The sequence below is a fragment of the Corvus kubaryi genome, unplaced genomic scaffold (genome assembly GCF_017639235.1).
Source record: "Corvus kubaryi isolate FWS band 111438036 unplaced genomic scaffold, C.kubaryi_AGA036_p1.0 37241, whole genome shotgun sequence".
Lineage (NCBI taxonomy): Eukaryota > Metazoa > Chordata > Aves > Passeriformes > Corvidae > Corvus > Corvus kubaryi.
In genome coordinates, this window is record NW_024581071.1 from 293,815 (window position 1) to 321,371 (window position 27,557).

The following is a 27,557-nucleotide window of genomic DNA, read 5'->3' on the forward strand; positions in this document are numbered from 1 at the left end:
TTAAGATGGGACAGGCCTCATTTATTTATAGAAAATGTCTAGAATTTGTACCTTTCTATGCAAAGCAGTTATCAAATGCCTCGGTATCACAACCACCGGTTCACACAAAACTGGCATTTGCTTAATACCTGCAAGGCCATCTTCACCCCTTTGCAACATCAGAAAAATGTACAATAGCTGAGGGGTTAGTGCATCCTCTGGCAGTTATTCCTCTCATTCGTCACCTTCCCTGAGTGGTGAAATGCAGTTTCAGAGCTTGAGGTTCTGCGCAATCCAGCCCTGGACAGCTGTGACTTTGGTGTAGACACCAGGGAAGTATGGCCTGGCACAGCCATAGCCCCAGCTTGTGATTCCTGCTAGAAACCACTTCCCTGAGGGTTCTTTACATGCCAGGGGCCCACCTGCATCGCCCTGCGGAGAGAGGAAAAGGATCCAGTATCAAGCCACAGGCAGTGCAGCTCCCCCAGCTGTGAAATGTTCTTTCTCTCTGGGTCATGGGCATTTGCCGTCCTGTTCCCCACTTCCCCAGGAGCCTCATTCTAAGCTGGAGGACTGCTCAGTGATGTACCTGCATGAACAATCTGAGACTGGGATTCTGGAACATAGAAGACTGTGTTTGGAGGTCCAATAGGGTTATGGAACAGGCTCCATGGTATCCCTGTGGTCTCTCGCTTAGCATTACCTCTCTGTGTTTCCCTGACCTGTCACAGGTTGGTGGGGCAAGCAGCATGAGGTGTGTGCAGGATGGATGTGGATAGAAGCAGCAGCCAGCTGATGGGTGAACAGACAGCTGAGCTAGGGGAGGCAGGGCAGGGCCCTCCTGAGAGAATATAGCCTAGGGATTTGGCATGAGCTTGCTCTGTCCCAAGCACAGCATTTGCTGCTCTTGCACTCACTGAACAGCTGTCGACAGTGCCCTGTGGGAAGCCAGCACACAGCATCCTGCTGCTGATCTGGACAGGGTAGAACTTTTTGCAGGCCTGGTCTCCGATCATGTTCACTGCTGCTTTTTGCAGATGCTTTGACATGAGACCTGAGGAGACAAGTATTGCTATTAGCTGGCTGAAGAGCACATGAGAAATAGCAGCGTGTGAAGAAGTGGGGTCCCTGCAGCCTTGCTTGCTTGCCAGAGGGAGAGACCTGCTCTGGGTGAGTGAATCAGGCCTGGTTCAGCAGAGCAAACACAGGAAGGTCCCTTGGGTGTGTAGTTTGTCAGGCAGTTTGACTGACCAGACACAAATGGTATAGGGGTGGTCTTCGTACTGCAGGAGCACAGCTGGAGCAGCTGCTGTGGGGGTGGGGAGCACAGTGGCTGGCATGTAGGAAGTTTGCCAAGGCTCCAGGAGGGCAGAGGTGTGACCAAATGGAGGATTAGTAGCCGGGGAGGAGATGATGGTGACACCAGGCCTTGCCCAGCTTGGTATCCTCTGCAGCCTATGGCCTGGGATGGGAGTGCTTGGTGTGGGAACTGTAGATGTTTGGGCTTGCAGTGTTGTAGTGTAAGGTGGCATTGAGCTTAGCCATCATGGATGTGGGAGGGCCCTCTCAGCCAGTACCTCCTTCCTTTGTGGAGCCCCAGCCTGTGATGAAGCATCTGGTCCCTTCATGGAAGATGTGAGAATTGTCTGGGAGGCATATAGGTCTGATGGTGCTGCTGAATGTGACAGGTGTGCTCAGTTCCAGTAGTGCCACGTCATAGTCTAGGCTGTAGACGTTGTAAAAAGGGTGTTTGTAGATTCGGAATATTTTCTCCATTTTGCCATCAGTGCCACTCAGGAAGGGTGTTCCTAGAAAGGCCACCCACATTTTGGGGTCACCGTAACTGCAGAAAGACAGCAGACCTGGCTGTTAGGACCGTAGCCTCACAAGGAGGGCCATCCCTCCACTTGTGGGGCTGGCCACACCTTGGGAAGTCAGGACCCCTGTCTCCAGAACAGTGGGTAGACTCAGGCTTTGCTCCACTCGTTCCTCTTCACACTTACCTGTAGGGCCATATCTCTGATAGGGGGTGTGTGCTTCCTGCAGGGCACAGCATCCCAGCCAGGGTGCTGGACTGCGAGGCAGGGGGAAGGGCAGGTGGGCTGATGGGACTGAGGCCAAGAGCCAGCTGGCTTAACTAGCTCATCTCAGACTTACATGTCAAAGCAGTGAGCTGCAGAGAGCAACCACCGGTCAGCAATGAGCACAGCCCCACACTTGTGCTCCTTCCGCCGAAGCCAGAGACTGACTTGCCAGGGCCATTCTCCTCGAGCCGCGCTGCTGCCACCCACGATCTTGCTGAAGGCCAGAGCAGTTGTTAAGCCACAGTCTGGAACAGAGGAAGAAGCACCGTGGTTTTAAGTAACCTTAAATGAAAGGAATGACTGCCTGCCTTCCATAACCTGTGCTGTGGGACAACCTTCTAGGAGAGCATGTACATGTGATGAATTCAGTTCCCACAGCTGAGGCAAGGCTTGACAGACAGAATATATTTTGCGGACTTGTTATCGCAGATCACACCTTCCAGGGATGTGGTATGTGAGGAGTGGATATTTGGATGGACTGGCTGAGCTGTCACATGGCGAGGAATGTGCAGCCCAAAGAGCAGTCCCAGGGATGACAGGACACTTTCTGGGTTGCCATGTTGTGCAGAGCTGTCTTGCCACTCTGTGCTACCAGACTGACTGGCCAGAAGGCCAGTGTGCTGGGAAATAGGTTCTGGTGTCTGTAGCACAGTAGAAGAGGCCACACTTTCTGGCAATAAGTTTGGATCTGGCTCATCCAGCTTTATCTTGTTTTAGGCTCTGGCAGAGCAAGTATGATCTGGGCTACAGTGGGCTGGTCCAGGCCCCCAGTGTCTGGGCCCAAGACAGCTGGTGTGAATATGGTGGGTGCCACTGTGGAGTCTGGGTCATGTAGAGCACAGCTGGCAGCAGCCAGGGGCTGCAGAAGAGAACTCACCGCAGTTGCGCTCGTCGAAGCCATTGCTGCAGTCCACAACACCATCACATTCAGGATTTTCTTTTCCAATACACACCTTGCTGGAGCACTTGAAAGTGAGGCTGGTACAAGGCACCACTGGAAGGCAATAACCCATGGCCTGCTCAGTACCCTCTATGCTGGAAGCATCCTACCAACATGTCAATGCATCAGTTACCAGTTTTACCTGGAGTTTGGGTGGGCTTGGCAGTCTCGGTTGTTCTCAGAGCTGTGGAGGTTTCACTGGCGGTTGTGCTCATCTTTTTTCCCAGGGTGGTTCTGCTGGCTGGACTTGCAGCCATTGTGCTGGGCTGGATAAAAATGGCTGTGGTAGAAGTTCTAGGAATGGCTGAACTGGAAGGGATGCTTGTGCCAGCGTTGGGCAACTGGGAGATGGTGTCCAGGATCCAGTCTGTGAACTTCGTAATTCTAGAGTACACACCAGGTCTCATAGGCTGGGCACAACCAAATCCCCAGCTCACGATGCCAGCAAGGTAAAACACTCCTGGGGTCACCTCACAGGCCAAGGGTCCACCTGAATCTCCCTGCAGAAGAAGCAAGACAATGGCTGCTCAGTCCAATCAGCTCTGCCCCTCAGTCACACCAGAAGGAATTAACTACCCCCAGCTCTTCTTTCTCCAGCCCTGTGGGTCTGTCACGCAGTGTGTATGCAGGGCATGAGTGTGCAGAGGTTGAAGCTAGGGTCAGTGGCTCAACCTGGCTCCTGTCAGCACAGGTGCCACCAACTGCCACTGACTCACTGCCACCAGAGGAGATCTGCTTCGACCAGGATTTGTCTGGCCAGACAGAATGGTGGGATGTCATTCTCAACTTGGTGGAGCTTTATTTACTTTTCTAAATCTCCCAAGTAGTGGGCTGAGGTTTTTCGTGCTCAGGTACATGGGAATTACACAGCTGGGTTACAGCAGCTCAGTAAATATTTCACAGGGATCTGCTGAAGGCAGAGCTAGCCCAGCTTTCTAGAACAATCTAGAGAGTAGAGAAATACCACACTTTTACCTGGCACGAGTCTACCATCCCCTCCATGAAGCCAGCACAGATCATTCGGTCAGTGAGGGAGAAGTTGTAGAGGAAGTTGCAGGTGTTCTGTTCTATGATGCCCACAGATGCTTTCTGCAGGATCTCAGGCTTGGTGTCTGCATGCAAACCACAGAATTAGTGAGTGCAGCAGAGGGAAGGAACTAGTGGCTTTTAGACTGACTCAACATATACTTTGGGAAAACAGGTCTAATCCCACAAGGGAATTGAGTCCTATATAACCTGTTTTCTCAGCAGCCCTGAAGCTTGTGGCTCACCCCAGGGTGCAGTTTAGTGTCTGTGTTAAGGATTCTGCACGCAGCTTGTGTCCCATGGTCCTGAGAGCTTGTGAGCTTCTTGTCAGCTGGACTTCCTTGGTAGCACATGTGCCACTCTCAGGCCTTCTCCCTATAGCGGGATCTTTGCTTACGCTGATTGCTTGGAACATCTCTGTGCCTGAGAGTGGCTGCTGTGGCTGGCACACTGTCCTGCCAGAGCTGCTGCAGGCTCTGAGGCAAGCGCCTGGCACTTGCTTAGCATGGTAGAGCTACTGAGGGCAGTCCAGGAGGTTTCTCCTGGTTCCCACCAAGCTGCTCTCTCAATTTACTTGTTTGCTGGTGACTCCTAGGTAACTGTGGTTTAAGGTAGTGCTCTGTGTGCCTTGTTCTTGCTTATTCTTGTGTTTCTGTCAGTTCCTCACGGTCCCTGTTACTGACCCCTGTCCTATATGTTCCCAGGACTGTGGGTCACAGTGACATGGACTTTGCTGCTCAGGGTATCACTGCTCCAAGGCAAATCAGCAGGTAATGCATTACTACTGCTTACCGTTCCCTTCCTGGAGGTCACCCCATCCAGAAATGAGACATTTCTTGCCAACAGGAAACTTCTGCACAGCAAATGGGAGGCACACAGGCTGTATGTATTTGTTGAAGACAAGAGGTGTTGCCAGTTCAAGTACAGCCACATCAAAGTCCAGGATCATGGGGTTGAAGAGGGGATGCAGGATCACTCTTGTTACATTGACTTTCACTGCATTCTCGTCTGTTCCATTTAGTGATGTTGTTCCCACGTAGGCTTCAATCTCTTCTGGAATTGTCCTGCAAATGCATAAACCTAAATGTGCATACTCACACACTTATGCCTGGCATGAATTCTGACATTGAAATTGCAGACAGCTTTACGTGATCAGCACACAGCACAGCAGCCCAGCTAAGTCCGGCCCAAAGAACTGTTTCCAGCAGTGGCACCTCTTGGATATTACCTGAAGAGCAAGTAAACATGCAATAACAATCCTCTCTTAATCTCCAGAAATCTGTGATTTCAGGAGTGTTCTGGCACACAGGTGGTGTCTCTGTATTCAGTAGGTCTTGCTGGATTTTTTGGTTTTATTTGGAATTTTCTAAAGTTGTGTTTTATTCTTTTTTTTTTAACCCCAGGTGAATTTTTAATATTCAGTTTAATGACATTTATTAAAAACTGCTTCCTTTTGATTGTTTTCCACCTGCTCTTGGTGATTATTTGCTATCTTAAAAAGACAGTCAAAAGGCATTCCCTAAATTCTTTGTACCCTTGATTATTGTACAGTCCCATCAAACACTGTCTTCCCACCAGTTGTTTTTTTTCCCAGGTCTAGTCTGATCTATTTTGTTGTGCTTGTTATGATGCTGTTCCACACCCAGCTCATCCCTGAGCCTTGTGTGCACATTGACACAGTGAGTGTTACTCTTGCCCTCCCTGTGATGTTGGAGCAGTCGGGGTGCTGTGCATTACCAGCAGCATCCTGCTCATCTCCCTTGTTTTTTACTGCATTCCTGTGCTCATTAACTGCCCCTGCCACAGGACTGCTGCTCTCAGGGCAATATCCACATGTTTCTGACCTCTTGTTTTGAATTGCAACAGCTGATGGAGACTCATCCTCATTCACAGAGAGACAGCACTGCTGGTTTTGGTGTGTGCCTCATTTCACTCTTGTCTACCTTGCATTTCACTTGCTGCTTTGTTGCCCATCTGTTTAATACATGAGGTTGTCTTAAAATCCTTCAGAGTTAGTCACCCACCTTTTCTGCCTTCAGGAATTTATTCTTGACAAGCATTATCTTCTTGGTACTCATTTCTTTTTCTAGGCTACTTATAAATCTGAGCTTGGGCTCTTGCAGTTTAGCAGAAATATGCAGGATTGAACTGACCATTTTCCCTTTACCAGCTGACCACGTCTCTATTTCATATATTGCAGACAATTTTTAAGGTTAAATTTATTAAATCTATTAAAGAAACTCTATTGTTTCTTTAATTTCTTTAATAAATTTATTGTCTTGTAATCTTGTTTCTTGCACCTTTTTCCACTCCTCTTAGATGTGTTGTCCTTGCTCCCTGCTCAGGCTGCTTTAACCTTTCTCTGCCTCATTCCAACCTCCCCACAAACTCCTTTTTACTGTGAATGTCTAGTTATAGCAAAAATTGATGTCCCACATGTGTTCTTGATTTCCATTTCTTGACTCCAGTGCCGCAGTGTGGATTTGGCTGCACAGCTCTGTGCTGCTGGGCAGGTGAGCTGGAGCAGGGGCAGGGATGGGCTCTTACTCATTGAAGCAGTGAGCTGCTGACAGCAGCCAGTGGTCCCCAATGATGGTGGCTCCGCAGAAATGTCTTGAGTCTTCTTTCAGGCTGACTTGCCAAGGGATCTCTCCTCTGGAAGCATCTGTTCCTCCCACAATCTTGCTGGGTTTAGAGAACCCAGGTCGTCCTCCACACTCTGAACAAAAGTCAAAGCAGGACTTGTGAGTATTCCTCACAAGAATAGCAGAAGCCAAGCAAGGGGAGACTTTGCTCTCTCTAACCAGTTAGCCTTAGCAGGGGCAGGTCAGGGCTGAGGTGTGAGATATCTACCCAAGCCCTGCCAGCTGATAGTGGCAGTGCCTGATGGTGGCCATGTACAGCTGGACTTTCACACAAACTGCTGTTCTGCATCTTGCTCTTGGCAAGTCATCAATCCTGGGCCCTTCTTGAAGGCAGAGTAATCAGCAGCTCTGTGCCTCTTAGCCTTGCCATTCCAGATGAAATATTAATTCTAGATTTAGAAAAATACCCTTCATCTGCATCTCCCTGCAAAGCTGCTGGGAGGGCTCCTTGGAGTGGACAGGTCATCCTGCAGACACATGGCCTCCTTCCCTTCAGGGAAAGATTCATGGCTGCTGTGAAGGGGCAGCCATCAGTTTTGAACTGCTGGGAGTTCCTCAGGTGGCAAGCAAAAGTAAGCGACCAACAGATTAAATACTGTCAGATGCTGCTGTGCCTCAGTGACCTGTTCTGGCCCTGCCAGAGCAGACCAGTTACACAGGCAAGATTACACAGACAGTCACATAAGCAAAGGAGCGCATGGAACTGCAGAGGTACTGAGTGACTTTGCCAGGCTGCTCTGGACTGAGCCAGGGCAGCCCTATAGTGTCACTTGTACCTTAGCATTTAGGCAGAGTTGTGTGGCTCACCCTACAGAAGGTCAGCTTAGGTCAGCAGAGGAACAAACCTGACGTTTGGACCTGTACCTGTCACTCTGCCTGCCAAGGTACACCCGCTGTGGGTGCTCATACCTTGTGGTCTTGCTGCAGTCACTGGCCTGCTGGCAGCTGGGGCTGGTGAGGTGGTAGGGGTTGCTCCGGTGATGGTGTTGACCTCTTCAGCGCTGACCATGTTAGTACTGAAGTGTACTGGAGGGACAGTACGGGCTATGGAGGTAGGGAAGGCAGAAATAGCATCCAAGATCCAGTCTCTGAGTTTGGTAACACGTGTGTAAACTCCAGGCCGCCTGGCTTCAGCACATCCAATACCCCAACTCACAATTCCTGCCAGGAAAAACCTGCCAGATGGTTCTTGGCAAACCAGGGGCCCACCAGAGTCACCCTGCAAGAAAAGCCAGATGGTGAGATCTCCCTGGGGATGCACTGAGCTTGCCCTGGCAACCCTCAGCATCCCTCTGCCAGCTGGGGTCTCTCTGTCCCTGTGTTTCCTAACTCACTTCATATTTGCTCCAACCTAGTGATGAGTGGAGCATTTCTGTGCTGGCCTTTGGGTGTTCCTCCATGTGGGAACACTGTCCTGCTGTTACGCAGTAGCCTTGCACCCTTTATGTGCCAGAAGAACAAAGGACACCATCTGTAAAATCTAGGATTTAGCATTTCTACTGCTTTAATAATTTGTTAAACCTCATAAAGGTTAATCCTAGAAGCTTGTACACAGCCAGATGATGGGTGTTCATTGCCTGATACACAACCCAGGGACACCATGTTAATGTTTGCATCAGCTTTTCTTGATTTGGTCTACGGTTTCCTGGTCAGTTCTTGGTTACTGTGGGGCCCTGTGACTGATGGACATGTGGTGTCTGTGAAGCTGCTCTAGACCAGTAATGAATAACCGGATGGGTCATGTTCATCACCCAACCTTGAATCTTCCATTCTTGGCCCCTTCTCTGGTGTTTGTGCTGTATTTGGTGCAGAAACATGAAGCACTACCACCAGAAAAGTGCAGTTTTGTTTAGCTGGTTTCTGTTGAATGGTCCTGCCAAACCACAGAGACAGACCTAGAAATCACAGTCCTCCTCGCATATCACAGTTCTCCTCTCTCCATATTATGAAAGGCAGGCCTGTCACCAGCTGATCACTTGCAGTTCCAGGTTGGATAAAGGCTAAGTAAAAAAACACTGTTGGTCACCAAAACTGCTGTGTATGTTTTAGTTTCCACTGCTGCCCTTTGCCTATCTGGATTTTGATCTGAAGACATGTGTGGAACATTAGTATGGCCAGCCCTGATGACAGCTCAGGAAGAAAAGTAGTTAATTAGCTGAAAGAGCCCCTTAAACAACAGTGCCCTGCTCTAAGCAGAGAACATATGTTCATTTGTGTCTCCTGCAGTCATTGATCTGTGCTTGTGTCCAAGGCAGGGCCTCAAACATCAAAGGGAAACAGTGACCATAGTGTCAGTTCTGCTTCTTCAAGTGTCATTTGGTACATACTGGGAGGGAAAAGCCTTGTGCAGGCAGCTGTGCCATCTTCTCTGGGCAAAGCTTACCTGGCAGGAGTCGACTTTTCCCTCCAGGTAGCCAGCACACATCATTCTGTCTGTGAGAGCATGGCTGTAGAGACTGGAACATAGGTTCTGGTCCAGGAGCTCCACTGTTGCTTTCTGCAGGAACTCGGGTTTCACCACTGAACAAGAAAGACGTGAGAAAGCTCACAACTGTGAGCTCAGTGCAGGGAGCCCTGCACAGGACCAGCAGCTCAGGGTACAGCCCACCCCGGCTGGCCAGAGCAAGGTCCAAGTTCCCTTCCCCAATGCATCCTGCCCTGCTCAAACCCCAGCATGTCTCCTCTGCTGGCTGCCATGCTTTGCTTACAGAAATCCTCCTTGAGGTAGCCCCAGCCAGAGATAAGGCACTTCTTGCTGGTGGGGAAGTGATGGCCAGCATCTGGCAGGCACACAGGCTGGATGTACTTAGTGAAGGTCACAGGTCTCTTCAGCTCCAGCACAGCCACATCATAGTCAGCTGTGTCAGTGTTGTAAGAGGGGTGTGGGATGATCTGTGAAATGTCCATTTTCACTGCACTGCTGTCAGAGCCTCTGAGGGAGGTGGTCCCTGTGTAAGCTGCCCACATGGCTGGGTCCTGAAACCTGGAGGAGAGACAGTGCGGGCCATGTGAGCCTGCAGCCACAACACTGTCCTGCAAACCCAAGCTGCCTCCTGCCCATCCTGCCATCCGCTCCAGGAGTGATGGAAACTCCTCATTCTCCCCGTGATGGGGCAGAGTGGTGCAGTGGGAGCTTGAGCAGATATGGCAGCTTTTGGAATGGGGATGGAGGGTGGAAGGTGGCGTGACTAAAACTTACTCAGTAAAGCAGTGAGCAGCAGACACCAGCCACTTCTCTGTGAGGATTGCAGCACCACAAAAGTGCTCATTGTTCTCTCGCAGGCTGACTTGCCATGGGAACTCTCCTCTGGACGCCTCTGAGCCTCCGACTATCCTGCTGGCAGTCTGCATGGCAGGGCGACTCCCACAATCTGAAAGGGAGGAGAAAGCCAGTGCATCAGGATCCTGCCACTGCACCCCAGCAACAGGTTCTTGGGGGCAAGTGGGAAAAGCTGCTTCAGCTTGTGTGTGCTGCTGCATATGCTCAAACAGCAGGATGGTACCTGGGATGTCACAGGGCAGCTATTAACCTGCAGGCTTGGAAAGAGCACTGCAAAGCACTGGCCCACCACAGCATCCCCCCTGAAACTCTTTTAGGGTGAGAAACTGTAGAGCAGCATCCTGACTAGTATGACGAGCTCAGCTACTGCCTCATGATCAGCTTCCAGCAGCTCATGGGCATGTGGCTCTTGTCCATTGTGCCAACCCACCAGGAAGGTGGATCTTGTCACAACCCATCACAGCTGGTGGGACCAAGGTGTTTCCAGGGCACGGTTTCCCTTTCTTGATGCAGCCATTTACTATTGGCTTGAAAAGTCATGCCGTATCCTTGGCTCTCTTCAGTGCCTGAGAGCCAATGGTGTCCCACCTGTCAAGGTCTGCAGCAGTGGGTTGTGGCTGGCCCCCATATCCAGGAGACCTGCTTTGAGAGATTCAGCACAGCCCTTTCCATCAGAGGCATCAGCTGTTTGGCTGTCACATTCAGGGCTTTCTTTTCACATACTGGATGTTGGGAGCAAGTGACTGCCTGTGTCTCAGGGGCAGCTCCCTGGGGACAGCGAGGCTTTACTCACTCGTGTCTTCTGCAGTCCACACAGCAACTCTCCCCTGGCTTCCCCAGGGGCAACCACCACCGTATCCTTGTCATTCTGCTCCCTGTCTGGGCCAGAGTCCCTGCAGGATGGTGCTGAGAGCAGAGCTGCAGCTTGTTTTGAGCTTGCAGGGCCCTGGGCCACCAGGCTATGAACAAGATGGGGCTCAAGCACCTTTTGTATCTGTATCCAGGCTGCTGGTGAGGAAGAGGAGGAGGAGGAGGCTGCAGAGTGCAGGTGGCCCTTCCTACTGCCTGGCTCTTACCTGACTTCAGTCCAGGTCTGTGGGGAGGAACCTTGTTGGGACCTGAGACAAAGAGGAAGGAATCAGGATCAGCAAGGGCAGCCCAGCCTCGGGTCCTGGAGCTGTGTTCCTGGGCTGGGGCTGCCACAGGCTTTGCTGCATCTTCCTCTCCCGCCAGGCTATCTCTTTGCCCACCTGTGGCCAGTGTGAGGCGGGGCCAAGGTCCCTGCTGGGGACCCGTGCTCTGCCATGGTGCAGGGGAGGAGCAACCCCCTACAGCCCTGCAGGCTTTGGGGGGACTCCACATGCAGAGGGAAATTCCCAAAAGCTGTGGCAGTGAGCTGCCTCTCGGGAGCAGACTCTGGGCCTGAAGCTATGCAAGGCTGTTTGCCTAAAGCCAAGGGGACTCCAGGCACCTTCCATTTGGGCAGCACAAGGCTCCCAAAGATCCAGGGATCCTGCCCATTGTGGCAGAGGGTGTGGAGGGAGCTGCAGAGGGGCCCACACCTTCTTGTTTCCCAGGCACGTTTTTTTAAATTGGCTGAACCTGAAGTCCTACGGTCACACACAACTCCAGAGTCACAGAAGGAAAGGAGAATTTCTTGTCAGGGGGTTTCAGAGAGTAATTCAAGTATGAGAAATAGCAACCTGAGCTGTAGTTATTGCTACAGCTCTGAGGGCTGCTGTGCACAGGTAGGTACAGACAACCCAGCAATTAACCTCCTGGAGCTTCATCCCCTGTCCCTCAGAATGGTTCCAGGTGCTGCAATTTCTGCTTTAGGTTCTGTTGTTGCTGTGGCCCCTCAAGCTGCTCTTGCAGGGCAGAGCAGCAGGACAGCAGTAGTGTTGGAGGGGTATTTGGGGACCCCACAAATGTCTGTTAAGCAGCAGCCAAGATCTAGGCTGGTTTCTGCTGCTGTCTGGTGAAGCTGGAGCAGCTGGGAGTCAGGCAGACATTTTTATCGGTTTGCTGGGTGCCTGGCAGCACCCCCATTTCTAACACTGCTGCTGGGCATGAAGCCTTGACTGGATATCCAGAGCTGAAGCCCTGCAGCAGTTTGGCTGAGACATATGGTGCCTTAGCTGTGTGAGCTTGGGTGCCAGCAGCCCCGGCACAGGGCACCCTGCTCTGCTTGCCTGGCAGTGGCAGGAGGGCCATACCTGTGAGAGAAGCTGAGGAGATGGTCCCGTAGGCAGCCAGGGAGAGCCCCTGCTTGTGCAGGGCAGCCGCCAGCCCATGCCTGAGAGCTTCCTCCTCCAAGGTAGAGCTCAGGGGTTGGGAATCCTGGGGAGTGAAGAGGAGGCGGAAATGGACGATCACACTGGAGTTTCCGTTCCTACTGGGAGACGGAGAATTAACGGGGACCTTGGCTTCATGATCAGTACAAGGGACAGGTTCCTGTGCTAGCTGTCTACAGGGAACTCAAAGGAAACAAACCCTATTCTCAGTAATTTGGCTCTTAATAATTTAAGGTTTCTCTGGAGTTGTGCTCTGTGCTGAAGTGGTCATTTGAATTCTTTTTTCCTTTGGCCCAAAGCTGTGGTTGAACAAAATTGTTTTCCTCTGCCTTTCTGACTGCATTTCCAAATGAAAAAATCCAGAACATTGTTGCAATCCCAGATGAAAATCCAGCCTTGACCAAAAACCAGTTTTTCTTTGTACTAGCTTTGAACAAGAGCGCAGGTGTGAGTTCACCTTCCTGGTGAGGCTTGTCAGAATGCCCTGAAACATGAGCTGCAGGGTCTGCAGAGATAGCTGCCTACACTCACCTGTAGCCCAGGATGGTGCAACCGGTGCAACTCCAGTCCAGCTGGGATTCTTGGAGACTGGACAGAAACTGCAAAGCAGAGAGTGATGGTCACACACTGGACTCCCAAGGAGGTGGGAATAGATGATACCTGGGATTTTGTTGGAATCTGGAGCTGTTGATGCATGGTCTCTTGCCTCTGCAGGCAGAAGAAGCACCCATGTCCAGCTCATGTGTAACCTCTTTCCCACCCTGGCTTTAGGGCATCCTTTTTTTGTGCCTTCTTGCCTCATTTGCAAGGAATAGGCCTGAACACACATTTCCCACTCCACAAATGTCTCTCAGGGCCCTGACAAGGCCTCTCGAAGTGCAGTTCAGCCCCACAGTGTACCCTGCTGATGTTTAAGAAGTCCTGGTTTTCCTCCTGCACTTGGCAAACAGATTCTGCTGGTGCTACCACCACAGTATTTCACAAGTCTTTTTTCAGAAGGCCCAGATCAACTCACCAGCCTCTCAAGAGCGGGTGTCAGCACTCTATAGTAGTCCGAGTTCTCCATCTGTAAGCTGCTGTTGAATATGATTCCTTGCAGCTCCACTGTGTGCTCGAAGCTGGCCTCTCCAGTGGAATGGCAGGCTGCCAGAGAGGGAAGGTATCTGTCAGAGGCAGCTTTCCTCACTGCTTTGCAACATGAATCTCATCATGTCCTTTAAACCCCGTTTTTAGCAACTTGACTGTCCCTGACCATCCCCGCTGCCTCAGGGGTGCCCCATAACTGAACTGGGATACCCTGCACATGTGCAGTAATAGCATTTTGCAGTGAACTTGTTTGAACTTGAAAATAGTGGATTTTTGTCAAGCCTGAGACAGAAATTCATGAACAGATGGATACAGCCTGGCAACGTGAGGTTGGCGGCAGGAACAGCCTCAGTAAAGTTCTGCTGGATACTGAAGCCAGCTCAGAAGCTGTGACTGTAAAGGTGGGATCTGCCACTCATGTCATGCTGGGGTCTTCACCAGGGTGCTGGCCTGAGGTGGCATCTGGCCATGGGGCAGCAGAAGCAGCAGGACAGAGGTGGGAGAGGGAAGGAGATGGTGGTCATGCTCTGGAGTGGGACAGTCAAACAGACAGTGATCAGTGACTGCAAGTGGTTGTGATAGAAAATGGCAGAGGCAGCAAGGTCCAGTGACAAGAAATTTCAAAGTCACAGGGAGAGATTAGAGGATAGAATCATAGAATCATGGAATTGTTTTGGTTGGAAAAGACCTCTGAGATCATCGTGTCAAATCATTCCACCAGCACTGCCAAGGCCACCACTAACCCGTGTCCCCAAGTGCCAGATCCACATGTTTCTTAAATCACTGCAGGGATGGGGATTCCACCACTGCTCTGGGCAACCTGTGCCAGGGCTGGACAGTCCTTTCAGTGAAGATATTTTCCCAATATCCAATCTTAAACTCCCCTGGAAGAACTTGAGGCTGTTTTCTCCTGTCCTGTCCCTTGTTTCCTGGTAGCAGAGCTTGACCCCCACCTGGCTGCACCCTCCTGTCAGGGAGTTGTAGAGAGTGAGAAGGTCTCCTCTGTGCCTCCTTTTCTCCAGGCTGAGCCCTCCCAGCTCCCTCAGCTGCTCCTCATCAGATTTGTGTTCCAGCACTTTCCCCAGCTCTGTTCCTTTCACTGGACATGCTACAGCCCTTCAATGACTTACTTGTCATGAGGGGCCTAAAATTGAACCCAGGATGTGAAATGCCTCACCAGTGCCCAGCACAGGGGGACAGTCATTGCCCTGGTCCTGCTGGCCACACTATTGCTTCAGCAGATCAACATCCCACCCAGCTTGGGGCTGACTGAGGGTGCCCTTGATCCCCTCATCCAGATCCCTGAAGAAGGTATTAAACAGGGCTGGCCCCAAAGTGGCCCTGAGGAACACCACTGGTCACCGTTCTCCAGGTGGATGGTACTCCATTCACCACCACTCTCTGGGCCTGGTCATTCAGACAGTTTTTACCCATTGAAGAGCACACCCATCCAAGCCATAAGCAGCCAGTTTCTTCAAGAAAAAGTTTATGGGAACTGGTGCCAAAGGCTTTACTGAAGTTGAGGTAGACCAGATTCAGAGCCTTTCCCTCATCCACTAGGCAGGTCATCTTGTCATAGAAGGACATCAGACTGGTCAAGGAGAAAAGGAATAGCGCATATGTATCATGAAGCACTGAAGATAAAGTGCTCCAAAGTCATACTGAGAACATGAGCTGACTACAGCCCTTGCAGTTTTTGTGCATACATGCAGAAAGGTGTCTGCACTTTGTCCTCAGTAGGAGGATTTTGAGGATTTTTGCTATAAGCAGTGCAGACCACTTCTCTTTTGGAGCTGATAAACTGAAAGAATGCACCTGGCTGCACACTCACCCAGCAGGATCCCCAGGCAAAGGGCTGTTGCGCTGCCTGCCACAGCAGCAGCAGCGGTTACCTTCCAGCAGCAGGCCCCCAGTCTCCTTCTCTGGGTACCTTGCCCTGGCTTTATCTGGTCCATGCTTTCAGAGCAGCTCTACAGATGGGTTCTGTGATTAAAAAGAAGAGGAGGAAAATGACAAGACTGGGATGAAATCTGTCATGCCAGCTAAGGTTACCCCAGGATATTCCCACTTATTCTACACCTCTCATGTCTCTTCACAGCACCAGACTAGAGTCAAGCTCAACAGGGTCTTCTTTCCCTGCTGATTCCACCAAGCCCATTCCCTTGGCTGTGGTTTTGCTGGATAGTAGGTAGGGACAGTGGGAATCTCATTCATCCGTTCATGCGCATCACTAATTAGATGACGAGGCATTTGGCTACTTAATAAACATATAAAATTACACGTTTCTTTTCTGGGTTAAGTAAAGGTGGCACATCCACCTAGTCCAAATTGGAAAATTTAGACCCAAATATGGGCGATGGGCAACACAGTATGAGTGAAAGAACAGACCCTTCCCATGTGTCCAACCCACTGTCCAAGCGATGTCAACAGCCAAGATATATTTTACTAAGCGGGTACAGTCGAACGGGCTTTGCTAGAAAACATATGTACAATACCAACAGAGGAGAGGAGCACCTGGGCAGTCTTCTCTCACCTTGTCTTAGAGAGACCTAGGACCAACAGCAACTCAGAATTTTTATCTTGCTACTTCCCCTGTGCTCCTATGGGAAAGCCCATGAATTCAATGTCTGCTGCATTCGTAAGGTCTCGAATCTGTTTGAGAAGGCACTGATATTTCCTAGCCTTCTCAACAGCAGCATCCTTCAGTGACGGGTTAGAGTGCTCATATTGAATTGTCATGTCAACCACTAATGCCTTTCCCTCTTTAACAAAGATCAAATCAGGTTTCTACAGTTCATTGCCATCGTCCCTTATATGCGGTTCCTGGAACACAGTCAATTCTTTCTCTTAGTTTCATGGCTAAGGGTCTCACAGATGGAGTTGTGTCTCTTGATCCTGGTATCCTGAGTAACTGGACAGGTCCCGATTATGTGGGCAGATGTCTCATAATCAGCACTGCAATGTCTGCAAGATCTAACACAGTCATCATGCCTACCCCTGGCTAGGAACTCTTTTGTGGGGTAGACATTAGCCCTCACTTGCAACGCAGTTATCAACTTCCCGTGAGGTAGGCCTCTATACCATGTTCACCAACCATTACTGATGTTGTCATTCTCAAAGTTCTCAATACTGTGGCCTTGGGCAACCAGTTGTTTCCACTTGTTAAACTCTCTGCCAATTACAAGGTCTCGGGTAGTGGACTTTGGGAATGGGAGCCTCCCATTCAGATATATCCTCACCACCACCGTCAAGACTTTCTAACACTGGAATAGGCTCCCAAATCAGCAGGATGGACTTTTTCTCACCCCCTGGCTCACATCCATAACTTCTCATGTAACAGTGCCAGATGTTGCCCTCTCAAAAACATTACCAAAGCCGTATCTGAAGACTGAGCCAATCTGTGCAGTCTTCGCACTTGTATGCTTGGAATAAGCACCGCCAGTTTGATGATACCTAGTCTACCATCCTTACAACTCGAATACAAGGTGGCATCACGTGGATTTGGTGGAAGGTGAAGCCACTCCTTGACTGAAGTTCTAACTAACAGGTCAAGGGATTTGAGAAGCCCAGCTCCTACCTCGGTGCGGTCAGCCAGATATACCAATCTTGGGATGGTATACATCTTCAGTATATTGACTTTCTAAAGAGGTTTCAGTGGTGAATCACCAATCTGATGGAGCCAATTCTCCATTTTCTCAGATAAACCTGAATCAGCAAAACCAGTCCAGGGGTCGACCCTTATGCCAAGATATTTCTTAGTGCATTGCCACAAGAAGGGAAAGGGTAGATACACACTGTGTCCTCTGAATATGCCCCAGGCTGCAGTCAGCAGATTCAAGTTGTAGGACCTGAGCACTTCAACCATAGTGGCTCCTCCCTGCCTGGTTCCCCTTCTCTGTCTTCCTAGGAGGCCACCACTGAGTGGTGGTGTCCAATGTGTTCATGCTCACAACAGCTATGGCTGATGTGAGCATGAACCAGCCTGATGCCTCCATCTCCATGTTCTGCACAGGCTCTGGATGAATGTTTAGCCAGTGTCCCAGGAGCACAGAACCTGCCCAGCAGCACCCTGTACCTGCTTAGCAGCAGGGTTTTAAGGTCCTACTGCCCACAATGCCAGGGTGAACAGGTACCTCAGCTCTTAGCAAGGGCCGAGTAGCAAGGGGCTTGACATCTTGGCTTGCTCCTTGTGTCTTAGACATCACTCCTCATGAAGATCCTAAACCCAGCCAGTGTCACTAGGGGATGCTTTGGTGCTGCTCAGGAGTCATGGAGCTGCAGTAACAGGCAGAACAGCTGAGCTGTAAAGTTCAACATTTATCTCAGAGTAATCTTATAGGTCTGCAAACACGACTAGACTGCAGTCACATCCTTAAACATGAAACTGCAGTCTGAATAGACGGCTGTGGAGAGAGACCTGCCTGGGAATCTGGCTCGTGAATGGACCAGAGCTAATTGGCATTGAAATCATCAGAAATCATTGTCTGCTCTTGCTGGACCATTCTGACCTGGCTATGGAAGTCTTGGCATTAGGCTACTTGTATCCCCAAGGTGCATGATATATAGATTAAAACTCTGTAAGTAATAAACCTCACCCTCAACAAAATAGTTGTTTATGAGGCAGATTCCAGGATGAGGTTTCATATAGCCCAATGCTATTCCACATTCTTTGCAGGAATTCTGGATGAATTATAAAATCACAGTTGGTGGCAAAGCCCACTACAGCATTTAGCTGAGAGCTCCCAATGCCTAGTAATGCAGAGCAATTAGTATGTTCTTTAATTGTAGCTATGCTGCTACCCTGATGAGCAGATTCTCCTTCCCTGTGGCCAGCACTGGCACTGGTGCTTCTAGTATTTTACCTCAAGTGGTCCTGCACAAGAAGTAAAGCCCCTTCACATCACCTTTCCTGCCTCCACCTTTTCCTGGCCTTTGCTAGACTGGTTTCAATATGTCAATGTTTTTCCATGCACTGAAGATGCCCAGATGGGATATGGTGCTCCAAGTGTGAATTCAAAAATGCCAAAAATAGAAACATCTATCTTGGGGGTTTTTTTGTCTGCAGTCTTGCTAGTACAAGCCAGACTGTATTTGGCCTTTATTTGCACATCATCAACAATTGGGTATCACTAGGAGTGAAACCAGCCTGGAATATCCATTGTTATTCTGTCATTCAGACAGCCTAGTATCTGCAGCAAGCTTGATGAGACAAGGAGGGACACTGATTTCCTGTGGTCCTAAAATGTAATAAATTACTGGATTATTATTTCTCCCTCACAGGCAGGAAGAAGACACACAATCTTTCTGTTCCAGCTGGCAGGCTAAAGTTGCCTCAGAAAAATTGTGTGGTCAGGGTGGAAATCCACAGAAGTCCAACCTTCTTGGCCAAGGGTCCAGAGCTCAGCTTCAGAGTGCGTTTTTTGAGGACTCAACCTCTAACTGTTGGGAAACTCAGATTTACAGGAGACACCAGAAAAGCCTTGCCAAGGCACTATTACCTCTCAAACTTACTCTGGCTTGATATCAACAGTGTCAAGAGTATTAAACCCTCAACAGGTCTTCCTTCCTCAGTTCAAAATCTGTCCTGCTGAGGAACATCTCACCTGGTCACTTCCTGTCCACTCAGACAGTGCGGTGAGAGGTTGGGCTGCCGCAGCAGCGATTCACTACTGCTGTAAATCACACTGTGACTTCAGAGAAGCTGCAGAGGAACAGCCTTTTCTAATGTAAATGCATCCAGCAATGAAAGGAAGAGGGGAGGAAAGGGACACAGCGAGAAGCAGCTCCCTGTTTCAGAAGAGCTTTTCAGTGTTTTCCAAGAGGCGTCAGCAGCTCTTTAAAATGAAGCTTCTAGATAAGAGATTTTAAAAGGTCACTTCCTTTGTGAGTCAACAGAGAGAAAGGGGAGAGGAAGGGAGGGTCTGTCCAAGATGCCTCTTTTTTTCTAGCAGACATCCAAATATTCTTTTCCAGTTGTAACTGAGCCTGGCACAGACCGGCGCTGTGGCCCCTGGGTTCTGCTAACAATATCTCTGTTTGACAATTCAGCTCTGGTTAAGGTGATGCCTTGGGTTTTAACTTTTATATTTTTCAAATCCTGTACTGCCCAGTGTGTAACTGAAGTTTCTTGTAGCTGCTTCACTTCTGCTCTCTAATGCTAGGCAGACATAACAAAGCCTCTCCAGGCCTGCTCTTCAAGGACACCCAGACCATCCTAGGCCCAAAAAGTATAAACCAAAAGCCTCTAAAGTGGGGGGGGGGGGGGAGGGAAGCTTGGGGAAAACGCATCATTAACTGAAGCTTTAACTGGAGGATTAACCCTGATATGCAAATGAACCAAACCTATAAAAGTGTGAAGAACTTGTGACCTGTTGTCCACCTTGGGGTCCCTCTTGGCAGTGGCCTCTGGCTCCCCAGGGTGTATCTTTGAAGGCCTTTCAAATAAACACCTCCCTTTATTCCCTTATTCCTGTCTAGTCTGTGTTTTTCAGGTGGCCACTTCAGGCATCAAAGGGGAGACAAGTAGGAAACTTTTTTTCCAGTGGTCCTTGTGACCTGAATACGTACAGATGAGGGGTCCCTCCTTCCCTCCTTTGGTAGGTTTTGGAGTCACCGTCTCTCTTGCAGTGTGCTGAATGTGGGCACTCAGAAATCTAGTCCAGGTGTGCTGACCAGTGCAACAGTGGACTTCAATGGACCTCAAAGGTAGGACAAGTGCATCTGAGAAAAAAATAAACATTGCAGACAAAATTGGCTCTGGCTGGTTGTTTTTCTGACAATACAATCTTAGTTGCATGTAGAAGTCATACTACAATCAAAGGTACTTGGAACCCCAGAAAGAAGTTCATATTAGTGATTGCAGAGGCATTTTAACTGGAAAAAATAGAGTGTTTAGAGAAACTTTCTACTTCCCAAAACAATCAAAACTTGTCTTTGCTCTCCCTTTTAGCATAAGGAAAGTTTATTTTCTTTTGGTGTCAGTGGTGTGAGTTAAAAAAGAATTGAAAGGATGTGTAAATGGAAAGCCCATTTTGCAAGAGCAAAATAGAGATTGTAATTTTTTTTGCTGAAAGATAGTAAGGATCATCTATAAATGCATAGTGGAGATCTGTAGCAAGAAGCTAGACACAGTGAAAAATATTGTGGCATAAAATCAGATGAGGAAAAAGTAAATTTTGCTAGTGGGGCAGAAATTAGGAGAGTATTAACAGTCATGAGTTTCCAGTAGTAATATTGAGAAGTAAAAGTACATTTATGGTTTTTTGTCAGCTTATAAATTGTGAGTGGTTATAAAATATGATGCCCTTGAGAGTGGGATGTGGGGAACTCTGACCTAAGAGAGTCCTCTCAGTCCAGTCTCAGTGGGGTGTCTTTTCACTGTTACATTTAGCAGAGAAGGCACCTCTGATGTGCAGCAGAGAGTCAGCAAGCGCAGTCCTGCAGGCTGCCACCATCTCTGGCTGTCCCTGAGGATCTGCCGCGGTGCTGGGTTGTGGCTACCACCACTGCTCTGCTGCTGCTTGGCAGCCCAGGGTTTCTCTTCTCCACAGAAGTCTGAATTTTGCTCTAGTCATGCCATAGGATTTCCTTGGAAGATGGATTTTATTTCTCAGCTGGTTCAAGTAGGGAAATTGTAAAATATAAAGTGATATGGTAAAAATATTCCTTTACCCAATTAGCCAAACTGTCACTAACACCCACTTTTGTAGTCGAAGAGGACAAGTAGCATGTGTGTGTGATCTCACGTGTGTGTGTGTGAGAACATGCATGTGCAGCATGTTGGGGGAGTATCACCTTCAGGAGCAAAAGGGGGAAAGGCAGGGCCACGAGAGAGGCACCCTGGTTGTTTGTCCATGCACTGGGCACAGACCCAGGCTCACCGTGGCAGGTGTCTCTCCAGCTCAGGTGATCCCATGCCATACACACCTGTAGGACTGGCCCAGAGCACGTTGCTCTCCAGCACAAATTGTGCTGGCTCCTGTTTTCAGGTAGAAGTTGTCTTCTTGCAAAATGCCACAGCTCCTGAGTCTGAAGCACAGTGGTGACCTCCCAGTACCGTGCTGGTTGCTGCCCAGCAAAAGGGCTGGTTTTCTTCATTTACCTCCACATACCCTGGACTTCTTTCTTCCAGTACTTGATACTTCTCTTCCTTCACCTCACTGTGTCTTCCTCTTCATTTTTTCACCTCCTGAGGCCTTTTCTTCTGCCTTCCTACCCCTCTCCAGTCTCTCTCCCTTCAGAATAGGAGGGTTGACATGCCAATCTTGCACTGCACTGCCCTAGGCTCCCTCCTGCTCTTCTCCAACTTCTCCCATTCCCAGTCTGCCAGCCCCTACCAGCAGCCTTCGACTACAGGGACACAAGCTGAGATGCCCCGCTCTGAACTGTGGGCCAGAGGAAAGAAAGACAGGAAACAGTGATACCCGTTTTTTCAAAAGTCGGCTTCATTTACCGACAACAAATGCGAAGAAACCCTGATGTCCCCCAAGTGATAATGCAAGGAAACCACCCCCCACCCCCACCCAACCCCCTGACGGTGAGTCTGGGCTGCTCTGGGGTCTTTGTGCTGCATTTCTGTATTCTAGCATGCTGGGTTTCTCCCACACTGTGATTATAAAGGGCAGCCAATATGCTGCAACCATTTGAATAACCAAGTGTTAATAAAATATTTGCTTCATCCCATAGTGGGGTACTGTGGCTCTTAACACAACAATACTGTGTCTACTGAACCTTCAGACACAGGGGTTGTAAAACTCATTGTGACCTGTAAATGTTCACCCAGACAGAGCCTTTGCAAAATGATGGCACAGGTATGAAAAATATGCCACTTGCTCAAGGCAGACCACAAGCTCAGCAGCAGATCTGCCTGCAGTCTCAGCAATTAATGAGCCTGCGGCCAAAGGCAAGTTTTATCACCAAGGCAAGACTTGTGTCACTTCAGAGGGGGAATACAGCAGATGCAGAATATTTCTCCAGATGGAGAAATATTTCTGTTCTGCCCAAAAGCAGAAAGCAGACTCTAATATGCCTCACTTGGTAGGTTCACCATCAAAAATCACAGCCACCAAAACAACAAACCATATCTATGTCACCAAACCATGAGTCTGAGCAGGAGAGAGAAGATGGTCATTTGCTGTAAGTGAAATCAGAAGCATGACCAGAGGAGATAGATGTGGGTGTGCAAACAGATCTGCTGGCAGAGCAAGGCAGTGGGAACAGCCAACCTCAAATATCTCCATTAAAATGGGGTCAAGCCTTATGATTTTTTCCTTACAGCTGGGGATTTGGTTGTATTGAAATGAGGCTCAGAACTTGTGGCAACAGCTACTGAGAAGGGTAGAATGCTTTCATAGGGGAGTGGATTTATAACCAGTGGTATCTATTGGGTGGTGGGGTAGTGCGAGGACATGTCAGTCTGGAGAGGCCAAGAACTGCCTGCCAGTTCCTCTTATGGCTCAAGGGTATCCCACAGCCACTCTCTGAGCGGGGCTCCAGAGAAAGGAGTGTTGGAACTTATTCCAACACTGTTGTTTCCCGCTTAGCCCATATATTTCCCCTTAAGCCTTCTGATGAGATGATCTTATGTCATGAAAAAGAAGCCCATGCAGGGACAGCAGCAGCTGGTTGAACAGATACAGGACAGAGCTCAGCATCAAAGGCAAACCATCCCATGACCAGCAGATACAGGTTTGGCTACGTGGTCTTTTTTTTGTGTGACATGAGCTTCACCTACCATGACACTGGTTCCCTGGATCACCCAACACTGTATTTCTCTAATCCTTTTGATTTAACCCATCTCCAGCTTCTGTAATGGATGTATAGAGCATGTCCATGTCCCCATCTCTCTGTAGGTTAACACTTAGAGGAGGTTGTGCTGCATTTGAAAGGCTAGACCCTACTTTCAAGCAGAAAGAAACTCTCATCATGTAAGAGAGACTGCAGATTGAGCTGAGGACACCTCTTGTTATTGAGTGAAAAGCCCTGACACTGCAAGCCCCTAGACCATGCACAGCCTGCAAGTGAGCGAATCTGAGTCCCTGCCACTCAGATCAGTGAGGATCCCGTGTCCCTGCTCACCTGCAGCACTCATCATGGAGGTGCATCTGGTTCAGCTGTAGTCCTGCTTTCAGCAAGCCAAATGACACTGTGCCAGCCTTGTTTATTGTCCCTCTTGATCTACAAATGTCTCTCAATTTACAAGTAAGAAGATCCTCTGCCTGCCTGCCAGCTCAGCAGTCTCAGCTGGGGCATGACAGACAAGCTGAGCTTCCCAGTGCTCGTATTATCACTGGTAACAAAGACTCTAACATCACTTCCACCTTGGAGACACTCAGCCCTGAGCTCTCCCTCTGCTAACAAAGTACTGGGCAGATTTGTACCTGCAATTACTTCTTAAACTTGTAGCCATGGATTACACAATAAAATAAAGGCAGCTTCCTCCCCCCTACCCCCAACTGTGCTGGCTTGAAAACTCAGAACAGATAGTAAATACTGAATACACATAGGGAGTATCCAGTAAGCCCGGAAGTCCATGTTTGTCCGCTTACTTTCCACAATAGGAGCACTATATAATTTGATACTTTTCAGCTTATGAATGGCCAAGAAAAACTCACATGCTTAACTCATGTCATTTCCTTCACTGACGTTCACTCACCTCCCTTGAACACTGTCTGGCCCTGTGCAGAGGCTGTGGGAGAAATCTTGGTCCCATTGAAGCTAATGGACATACTGGCACCAGAGGTTCCTGGAGGAACAGGGGCTAAAGCAGAGGTCTTCATTTTGCAAATAATCACATTTTATTCTTTCTTACCAGCTTACATACATTAGAAACAATGTGTAAATTACATTTTTACCTAGCTTCAGCTGTTATTACAGATTGTCAGGTAGGCATTAGTATTCATGGACACAAAACCCCCAAGCTACCCTGAAATCAGTTACCTGCAATGGATGCTCCCTCAGAGGAAGAACTCACACAGAGAAACCAGCAGAGATTAAAGATATCAGTCAAGCAGTGAACTCACAGCGCTTGAGCCCATGAGAGGCCGCAGAGTGAAACTCTGCGTGTATCGATAGGGGATAGTGTGACATGCTGAACTGCAGCGCTGTGTGACCATGCACAGCTTTGGCCGGCCCCCCTGCCTGAGGAGACCATCCCCGGGCAGAGGCCGCAGGACGCTGGCACACTCGGACTGAGCAAGCCCTGCCCTGGGCGGCGTTGCCTCGTTTGACACCTCGGGCCTCCCTCGAGCAGGACAAGGCTGTGCCGGAGCTCTTTGCAGGGCAGCCTCAGGGCTGGAAGACAAGTGGGTGTGAAAGCAGCGTGACTCTCGAGCCCTTCCCGTCCACCGCGGGAACAAAGAACCATTCAGCTACAGAAACATTTATTTAAGCTCAAATAATGGGGCTATTTCAAGCCCATAGAGGTTGCTCGTAAGAGTTGTCCCGTGCCGAGGTCTAAGCTGCCCACTGCCACGGCTGTTTCACTCTTGTATTTCCTACAATAATAATGTTGCTTGTTTCAGCATTTAGGTCTGCATTACTGCTGAAGTTGCACTTTTTGTTTTCCATGACGTACCCTGAACTTTCTTTCTAGAATATTTCCTAATTTGTTATAGCTTTCAAATAATATAGACCATTCTCTGCATTTGGTTTCCAAAGTGTTTAAGAAACTAAGATGTTTCTCTTAACCAGTACTTTCAGAGAAGAGAGTCTAGAGGTTGCTTTTGACCAAGGCTCATCCATTAGGTCCCACATGCGGTGGTTGAACCCACACTGGTTAACAGGCAAAGGATGAAATGTGCTATAGAAACACAGCTGCGGGGCAGAACTGGCAGAAGGGTCAAACTTCCACGGACATTCAATGGAGAGCCCATTTCTGTAGCCAGTGGGTTCCTTTGCTCCAGAACGAATCCCCTCCAGCACTACCCACCCGTTTGCGCAAAGTGCTCCCAACCTCCCCTGAATCACGTTAGTTACATGGAATCGAAAAGCACTAAAAAGCTCTCCAGCATTACATAAGGAAAGCTGCTTAGCCATCAGCGACTAAAAGGAAGCACGGAATTTGTTTCCATCTATTACTTTCAATAAAAGGTGAGTTGAGCTGTTTTCCTCACAGACAATAAATTCAGAAACAGGCCGTTTCCTCAGAGCCAGCAAACCGCGAGGGATTTCCCCAAGCATGGGGGAAAATCCAGCGTGGAGAAGCAGTTTCAAACTCCTGCTTGTCTGAAAATCTGCGGGTGCAGGCAGCAAACCTGTCTGACCCTGATGAAGAAGCAAGGAGGAAGAGCAGAAGGAGGTGGTGAAGAAGGAGGAGGAGGAGGAGGAGAAGGAGGAGGAGGGGGACTGCCCGAGCCCCAGCCGGGCAGGAAGGATCGCGCTGGGCGGTGGGGCCGCGTGGCGAGGAGCATCCACGGGTGGGTGCAGCTGTCGGGAAAGGTGCAGGTTTTTCTCTTCCCATTCGAGCCAAGAAACCCCGGCACCTCGAAGAAAGTAAAAAGGGCTCATAAGAAGGAGCAGGGACTCACCTGCTTTGCTTTTCCCGCTGCCGCCAGGTGCCTTCCCCGGCAGCTTCTCCCCAAGCGGAGCCGCCCCGAGCTCATCCCCCCGGGCCCGCGGGGCGCCGGCGGGGGCGGTGGGAGGCACTGGGGGAGTTCGCGGCGGAGCTTAAAGGCACAGGCTGAGAGACAGGAACGGTTCAGCCTGAAGAGCTGGTTTGTTGCTTCACCGAACTTTGGAATTAAGCACTTTTCCTCCCCCCGCTCCCCAGCTGCCTGCGTTGGGAACTGGACCAGTGATGCCCCAGCTCCTGCCTCTCCCCAGTCACGGGACATTCCTGCAGGTCGTTGTACAACTCCCATCCCTTTCAGCAGCAGGATACAAAGGAAAATAGCTGCCTGAAGTGGGGTGGTTCATACCCTCTACACTGAATTTCCCCCCATCACCAGAACTTGGCAGCCCCCCACACTGAAGGCACGGGGATGGCGTGTTAACCAGCACTGGCCCGTGCACACAGAAACCATAAAAGGAGCAGTATTACAAAAAACCCCAACAACCTACTAATTTCCTCAGTCAGCCATCCATAGCCCTTCCAATTCATACTGTATTTACCATCCTGACAATCTCTGTGTTAGAACAGCCTAACTGCTGCACAGGAACGGGCAGGGATTATCCAACATCACATACACCCACAGCAGAGGCCAAAACTGGACAGAGTTCCTTGCGCTGAAGTTCATGTTTAAGCCCACAGATGACCCTTCTGCCATCTTGAAAAGACAAAAAATACGTGTAAAACCGAGAACTTGTTTTGCTTTAGTCTGAATTTTTGCCTGCTGCTTGACACGGTCAGCTCTCATCCAACTGCCACTTCTGTCCCTAAGTAGCTTCAACATGAACAGCAAACTTCAGCAGTTCATGTGTTTGATAGCAAAGCAATGAAAGAACATAGGATTCTGAAATGATAAAATTATCACAGAGATTTCTCTGAAGTTGATTTTGTTTAGATTATATCCTTTCCCTCCTAACATCTGCTGTCCCATGGATCTCTCCAGACTAAGCAACAACCACTGAAATCTGTTTTAGGTTTCCTTCTGAGCATCGATCATGAAGACTTGGATGATTACAGAATCACAGACTGGTCTGAGTTGGAAGGGACCCAGAAGGATCATTGAGTCCAACTCTTAAGGGAATGGTCCATATGAAGATCAAACCCAGAACCTCGGTCTTATTAGCACCAAGCTAATAACCAGAAAAATGCTGCAATATCTGTATCTGAACACATTTGGCTGTGATCCGGTGAACACCACAAGCAGTTCCTGTTCTTTCAGACAGACTGTACATCCCTGTGAAGAGCTGAGTGAGCGATTGACATCCTTCTAATAGTTCACCAGATAAAGAGAATCTGCATGTATCTTTGACTGAATGGACATGCAAAACTGCATAATCAAAGCCCAAAAGTAATAAGGGAAGGAGGAGAGATAGGACTGCAATAGAAGAAGAAACCAACAAAATCTGTCAGTGGTCAAATAAGTAAGAAATTAGGAGCAGCAGTCTGCACTCCTGCTGAAGGGGCTGGGAGCAAACACTTCAAAGTTAATTGAGAAGTCAAGTCACTGGGGATGCGATCTCTGGCAACCAAACTCTACAGGGGCAGCTGGGACCACCCTTGTCTCTTGTGTTTGCTGCATACACTGTCGCAATGTACAGATAAAATGAACACTGCAC

The 27,557-nt window shown here is 49.2% G+C and overlaps 2 protein-coding genes across 6 annotated transcripts in view; both read right to left on the reverse strand.

The window, feature by feature from the left end:
- Window positions 1-26,155, reverse strand: TMPRSS9 (transmembrane serine protease 9). Of its 4 annotated transcripts, none has more exons than XM_042023218.1 (20): window positions 25,862-26,155; window positions 19,902-20,054; window positions 15,166-15,317; window positions 13,264-13,391; window positions 12,780-12,847; window positions 12,171-12,349; window positions 11,031-11,072; window positions 9,874-10,045; window positions 9,383-9,657; window positions 9,058-9,194; window positions 7,584-7,893; window positions 6,577-6,748; window positions 4,822-5,093; window positions 3,979-4,115; window positions 3,146-3,503; window positions 2,941-3,057; window positions 2,137-2,308; window positions 1,557-1,705; window positions 897-1,033; window positions 1-411 (listed from the first exon to the last, which is right to left on the reverse strand). In XM_042023218.1, the coding sequence occupies exons 3-20, from the start codon at window positions 15,287-15,289 to the stop codon at window positions 250-252; spliced, it is 3,111 nt and encodes a 1,036-aa protein (XP_041879152.1). In that variant the 5' UTR covers window positions 15,290-15,317; window positions 19,902-20,054; window positions 25,862-26,155; the 3' UTR covers window positions 1-249. The 4 variants fall into 4 exon arrangements, with proteins under 4 accessions (XP_041879152.1, XP_041879149.1, XP_041879151.1 ...); XM_042023215.1 differs by having other exon boundaries at window positions 1,557-1,822; XM_042023217.1 differs by having other exon boundaries at window positions 1,557-1,822; window positions 12,171-12,346; window positions 25,862-26,154.
- Window positions 15,506-27,557, reverse strand: part of SPPL2B (signal peptide peptidase like 2B) — a 49,407-nt gene continuing 37,355 nt past the window's right edge. For both annotated transcript variants that reach the window (XM_042023221.1, XM_042023222.1), the window contains exons 16-17: window positions 24,697-24,703; window positions 15,506-15,591 (exon numbers count right to left, since the gene is read on the reverse strand). The gene's annotated coding sequence lies outside the window, so the exon portion shown is untranslated. The remainder of the gene's footprint in view (window positions 15,592-24,696; window positions 24,704-27,557) is intronic.

Excerpts from the sequence above, each read along its gene's own strand:
- TMPRSS9 (XM_042023216.1), bottom strand. The coding sequence starts at position 15,289 with ATGGACCAGATAAAGCCAGGGCAAGGTACCCAGAGAAGGAGACTGGGG. Across the intron at positions 12,350-12,779 it reads TGCACCATCCTGGGCTACAG|TAGGAACGGAAACTCCAGTG; the intron begins GTGAGTGTAGGC and ends TCCGTCTCCCAG. Across the intron at positions 9,658-9,873 it reads GCTGCTCACTGCTTTACTGA|GTTTCAGGACCCAGCCATGT; the intron begins GTAAGTTTTAGT and ends TCTCTCCTCCAG.